This window comes from Parasteatoda tepidariorum, chromosome 2 (genome assembly GCF_982258835.1).
Source record: "Parasteatoda tepidariorum strain Cologne lab strain chromosome 2, Ptep-v5.0, whole genome shotgun sequence".
Lineage (NCBI taxonomy): Eukaryota > Metazoa > Arthropoda > Arachnida > Araneae > Theridiidae > Parasteatoda > Parasteatoda tepidariorum.
Window position 1 is genome coordinate 53,347,643 of NC_141756.1, and position 6,901 is coordinate 53,354,543.

Sequence of the window (6,901 nt, forward strand, 5' to 3'; positions counted from 1 at the left end):
AATAATTATGATTGTATGCATCAAGTATCAAAATTTGAATAAATTTTCTTTTAGTGTTGCCTCAATAGTGCTAAGTCCTTCCAGAACTTTAGAGAGCGGAAAGTATGTATTATTCATTTTTAAATATTGGCATTAAGTTTTTTTTATTAATGTTTTATTTAATTACCACATAGTTTTGTCTATAATATTTTGTGTAATAATTTTTTTTGTCATCGTCTTCTGTTCATAATATTTTTTTTGGTTGTTATTTTCATGTACTTATGTTATATTTATTCTTATATTGTATACCATATAAAAAACTATCGCTTCTATAATAGTATTTAACGTTTGTATACATGACTCAAAAAGGACTCTACACTTAACCCTTTATCCACCGAATTATTAAAAAAAACATTAAAAATGATTAAAAAAATTTTGTTCTATTAAGTCATGGCTATCTTATACTTTGACATATGTATTTTTAAATATTCAATATCGTTTTCTAGTTTTTTTATAAATTGTTTTACTTGGGACTTTAAACTCCCATCAGTATTTGGTAAATATACTGATAATACTTTTAGAGCAGAAATTGTACTACAAAAACATAAAGAGTAATAAAATATTTTCACATATATTTTTCATTTCTAAATTTCAATTATAAATATTGAAGTGTAAACCACATTTATAATGAAATTAATTAAAATTTTTGATTATTATTCACAATCCAATATTTTTGTATTTACAATTGTGTATTTTGTATTTAGATGTGTCAGCATCTGATGCATGAAATTTCATCCCACACGATTTTAATTTCACAATTGTTAAGGCCTCATCTCTTATATATATCTATAAAAAAAGTAAAATAACATAATAAAAATAAAATAATATAATAAAAAAATAAAATAAAAAACTACTAAACCACATAAAATAAGTTAATATTATTTTCAATACAATTTATAAAATATTGATTATATGAATATAGAACCTGTCAGAACTTTAACATCTTGAAAAAATATCAACATTTTATAAAATATTAATTAAAGTTTTGCATTTAGTACTTTGTTTTACAAGTAGTTAAGAGATTTTAATAAATCAAAGAACAAATAAGAAAAAAATGTACTTGCAAAATTTATTGAGATAGAAAGCTGAGAATCATAAAACAAATATGAAAAATTGTAGTTGTAAAATTTATTGAGATAGAAAGCTAAGAATCATAAAACAAATGTGAAAAATTGTACTTGCAAAATTTATTGAGTTAGAAAGCTGAGAATCAAAGAACAAATATGAAAAAATGTACTTATTAAATTTATTGTGTTAGAAAGCTGAGAATCAAAGAACAAAGAGTGGTCATAAAATGATATCTTTGAACAAAATATCAATGAACAAAATATCAATAGCTTCATAGTCGACGTTTAACTTTAATTAATCATGTTATGCTAATTGGTAATAATAATTAGAAAGTTATATTAACTGGGACAGACAAATCCCGATTGGATATTTTGTTCCGTTTCAACGCTATATGGAAATATTAGTGCACAAAGGAGACAACTTTACCTTTTATTCCCTTATATCATTACAAATGAGGATTACATTATGTTCATCAACAATTTTCATATGTATGGTATACTAAATATTTACTATGTGAAAGTATTTTCTAAATGCTATTAATTACCAATTTCTTTAAGATACATTTATGTAGAATTCTTATATTGAAAATTTAAAATAAAATTCTTCCTCAAATGACATCACAGGTTAACAAATATTCTTTAAAATTGTTGTGGAAAATTTTGAAAAAAAATCTAATTCTGTTTTTATTTTAGATATAAAATTCTCTCCAAGAGAACGAAAAGTTAGGTTATTTTTAGCATATATTCATCTATATATATAGTATATAAATTAAAATCACTTACGAGAACAAATTTATCATAATAATGTGACATAGATAATTTTATGAATAATTAAAGCAGTTATTATTTTTACCTATTTATTTTGAGATACAGAATGTTTTTGAACTCTTGCCTAATTTTTATATATTGTACAAAACCTTCCCTGATACTATAATTAAGAAGTGAGAGTTGAATTATATTGCTTCTAATTTTAATATTCATATTATGTAGATTTTTCAAAAACAGAATGCTATTTAATTTCTAAGAGTTTAGATTTAGTTAAAATAAAATTTAATTAATATCACTCTCTGCTCAGATATTAATAAAACATATATTTACTAGGGGACTGAGCCCCCCATTCACCACCACTCACCATTCCCTATGAACACTTTGCAATAATTATTGTTTCTAAGCGTAAAACAGTCTTTTCTTCTAAAGTTGAAAATTTTTACTTGAAATATATCTGTTATAATTTTTTTTTTAATTAAATGTTTATTTTGAATCAAATTTGTTTAGTAAATATAATGAAAGATTTTGAGGAATTCGATTTCCTTTATGATTCTATTAAAATATTTTAGTAAACATAAATAATTTTGCTTAATAATAATTTTTTAAAACAAGATTGAAAATTAAAGGCATATTGTTATAAAAAAATTTTTGAGTTCACAACCGTAATTTAATATTTTCACTTCTTAAGCAGGTTGTTATATTATATACAATTTGTGCAAGCTTCACATTATGCATGAAGCCAATTGATAAGTTCTAAATCATTTAACGAATCTCTTTAACTGTAGTCTATAATAGCAGATTAATGTAATTTATTCCAAAAAATAATAATTATAAAATGGTTAATTAGTTTTGACACCAATTCAAATAAGTTTATCTTAAAATGTAGCGTACCAAGGAAATGTCTTAGAATTACTATAAAATAAACCAGCAACTCATTTGGTTTCAAACTCTTAATTTAGAAAACAATCAAAATGGAAAGTGTAATAATAGAGTAAAATAAGAAAAATAAAAATTTCAGGTAAATACCTTTACACTTGGGATAATTTGATAAAAAAAATATTTACAGGAAAACAATACCTTTTAAGAGTTTTATTAGATTTATACTGATTGCAACCAAAAAAAAATATGGATATTGATGTGGGAAACAGGATTCTATCATGTGATTTTGCAGACAATAAAAATATATTAAGATAATATAAATAATGTAATAATATAATTAATGTAATAATATAAATATAAATAATATAAGGGAATGAACTATTTCAATAAAACATAATTTAATTTTTTTTACTAAACCGTAAGTTTTTTTCACATAGAAATATAATTTATGTTTTTTTTTAAATAAAAAAATGCTACATTATAAAATTTTCCTATTACATTTAAAAAAAAATATGGAAATTGATGTGGGAAACTGGATTCTATTATGTGATTTTCCTGACAGTAAAAATATACTAAGATAATATAAATAATGTAATAATATAAATAATACAAGGGAATGAACTATTTCACTAAAACATAATTTAATTTTTTTTGCTATAATTGATGTTTTTTTTTAAATAAAATAAATGATATATTATAAGGTTTTCATATTACATTTAGTATGAAAATTACAACAAAATTAATTCATTACTTAATTAAACATTTGTATTTAAATTTTTTATTTAACTTCTTGAGTGAGTGACCTTGAATGAAGGTTACATGCATACAATTTAAACTTGCAATCTACATATTTCAATTAATGAATATGTGAAAAGTTAAATGTATCCTCATTATTGATCAATTTCGTTAATATTGTTTAACTATTTTGTTTAGATTACACCGAGATCCCACATCATTACCTTATGTACTTAGAACTGTTACATCAATTGTATCTAAAGATAGTTCATGATATATAGCCATCGTTATAAACAGACTGCCATCCATTTGTGCTATATTTGTTAATTATGGATATAGATTTTATGTAACTAATGTTTAATTTTTTTTTATTCATACTTGTAAAGACAATAAATTTATTTATTTTGCATTTTTTTCTGTTATTTGTGTTTTGGTTTTTAATAATTTAGACATAAATATATTAGTAAAATATAGTTTTCCTTTCTCCTATATCTTATCACGAAAGAAGTCAAATGAATTTCTTAAAAGACATTAAAAAATTCCAGTTGTTTGTTATAGAATTAATGAATTTTTCAAAAGTATTAACATTTTTATGAAATATTATTAAAGAGGTTTTCAGTTATATTTTGTTAAAATTTATTTTAATATTAATTTGGTATTGAAATTTTTAGTTGTTATAGAGTATCAAAACAATTTATGTTATAAAAAATATTATTTGTTTTTAACGTTAATTAATTTAGAAATCACTTAATACATTTATATTGTGACTGAAAGCTTCAAAAGATCATTATGTTAATTGCTGGAACAATTAACAAATGAATTTATTAAAACACATTAAAAAATTCCAGTTGAGGTTTATTATAGAATTAATGAATTTTTTAAAAGTATTAACATTTTTATGAAATATTATTGAAGAGGTCTTCAGTCTTATTTTGTTACAATTTATTTTAATATTAATTTGGTATTAAAATTTTCAGTTGTAATAGAGTATAAAAACAATTTGTATTATTATAAATATTATTTATTTTTGACCTTAATTAATTTAGAAATGGCTTAATACATTTATATTTCGTATGAAAGTTTCAAAAGATCGTTATGTTAATTACTAGTAAAGTGTAATTCAGAGTGTGTCTGCTTAGAAACAAAACTAATTTTAACACAATTGAGGTACCAAGTCTCACCCCATAACCCACTCTCCCCTATAAAGAAAATTAAATAATGACTCAGAATTTAAGTATATTGAATAATAATAAATTTGTTATAAAAAAATAATTTTTCTTGACATTCTATTTCTTATTTTGAATTTATTAAATCAAAGCAATTTTATTTTTTAACAAAGTTAAAAAATTTCTAAGAACTGTTTATTTTTATGTATTTGTTAAAAGTCAGATTTTTTTTTTTGGGGGGGGGGGGGGTTTCTAGCCTATGTAATTGTCCAAGTAATTTTATATGATAAACTTTAATGACTTAAACAATGTTGGACTCTTTAATAGCTAAATAGTTAAAAAAATGTCCTTTTGAAAATAGGTGAAAAATAATGTTTACTTCAAATATGCATAGAATTGTAAACTTTAATTACATATTCCATAGCTTTGTGTACTATTTATTTTTAGCACAATTAAGTCTCTCTATAGAGAAATCGTTAGGGCTAATGCAGCTGTTTTGGGTGTTCAATTTGGCATTACATTTTGCTGTGAAAAAACTAAAGGGCTTAGAAACTTGAAAAGGGTTCTTAGGTTAAATTTTTTTTTCAAGTTCAAATTATTATTTTTCCAATGCAGGTAATTATCCATTTTGTTATGATTAATATGTTAACAAAATGTTCTCACATAAAGCTAAAATAATTGTACATTTTGAAACCAAAATGTTCTGTTAAACAAATAATTCCAAGAAACTGAAGCGGTAAGACATTACTTGATTTTTGAAGCGAATAAAGTTTTTAATCAAGCAATATGGTCTGTGTTTTTGTGGAAAACATTGACATTTAAGCAGAAATAAACAATGATAAATATCAATGCTGCAGGGGGCAGAGCCTTATAGTATTTTAAAAATGTCTTAGCATAAAATTTAGCCCTGAGAGATTGAGCACAATTTAGAATTTGTGTAAAATTAATTTAAATAATTTCTTCAAACGATTGTTGAATTAAACATTATATTCGTCTTTTAGAAATACACATTTACTTTGTTTAATATTAGTATCAAGCTGACAATTGACTAATTTTTATTTATGTTATCGTTCAATTGTTTGCTCAAACTTCTCTTAAGAGTTGTTTCAAAAGTATTTATCCATTTATGCCCAAGTCTCAATATTCAAATATTTATTTTAGATAACGTAAAATACAAATAATAATAATAATAAATAAAAAATTAAAATCACTTTTGCATGAAATTTTTTTGTTTTATTAGAAATTTTTTTTAAACAAGTACAAATATAAATTTGTCTAAGAATCAACGAAAATAACTATTTTTAAAGTTGCATTTACTAAAATATTTGTTACATACAAGTCAATTAAATTATAAACAATTAAATAAAATAAATTAAAATTGAATTTTGATGACTAATAGACGTTATTTTGGACTGATGAACCAATTAAAAAATTAATTCATCTCCATGAATATTAAAGTAAGTTTGTATAAAACACTTATTAGACCGATTATTTTGTATGGCAGCTAGATTTGGGAGCTTAATGAAGTTGAAGAAAATAAATTACTTGCTTTTGATATAAAAATTTTTTTTAAAAATCCTTCAGTCAATTTTCGGAGCAGTGAAAGAAAATAATACACGGAGAAGTTTATCTAACCATGAAGTGTATAATAAGTATAGAAAACTGAAAATTTAGAAACTTATACAGAATCAGATGACGTGTTTTTCGTCATGAAGATTCTGATCCAGTTAAAAAACTTAACATTTTCAAAGATTGAAGGTACAAGGAAGAGAGGGTGACCGGCAACAAAGTGATTGAACTGTGTGGAGAAGGACCTGAGAATTTTGAGCATAAATCGATGGAGAAATTTAGCTTCAAGTCGAATAGCCTGGAAGAGGCAGACTGAGAAAGCCTGAACCTGCACTAGGCTGTAGTGCTGCTAAAGAAGAAGAAATAAATTTTTATTAAAAATGACGCTAAAAGCGATAAATAATTTAACTTTTTGTTAGGTAGACGATAGACGTACGTTTATTTCTTTACCAGATTTCGAAAGGGATATTCTTCTCTTTTCATTTTAAGTCCCACAAAAATATATTATTTCTTCTTCGTTTTAGACGTTTTGAAAAAAAAACATAGAGTTTAAAATTTTTGTTTTTCTTCTCTTTTTCAGACATTTGTATTTTTTATGTAAAAAAAGGGGAACTACTAAAACAAAACAAAAAAAACTAATTAAAACATAAAGGGAGATAAACGTTGCAATCAACAATT

The 6,901-nt window shown here is 23.2% G+C and overlaps 1 protein-coding gene across 2 annotated transcripts in view; it reads left to right on the forward strand.

Moving 5' to 3' along the window:
• The window catches only part of LOC107436299 (AP-5 complex subunit zeta-1), a 26,341-nt gene extending 22,444 nt beyond the window's left edge, over window positions 1-3,897 (forward strand). For both annotated transcript variants that reach the window (XM_043038995.3, XM_043038996.3), the window contains 2 exons: window positions 55-102; window positions 3,687-3,897. In XM_043038995.3, coding sequence (XP_042894929.2) covers window positions 55-102; window positions 3,687-3,762 — 124 coding nt within the window. In that variant the 3' untranslated portion in view covers window positions 3,763-3,897. The remainder of the gene's footprint in view (window positions 1-54; window positions 103-3,686) is intronic.
• Window positions 3,898-6,901: the final 3,004 nt, after the last annotated feature.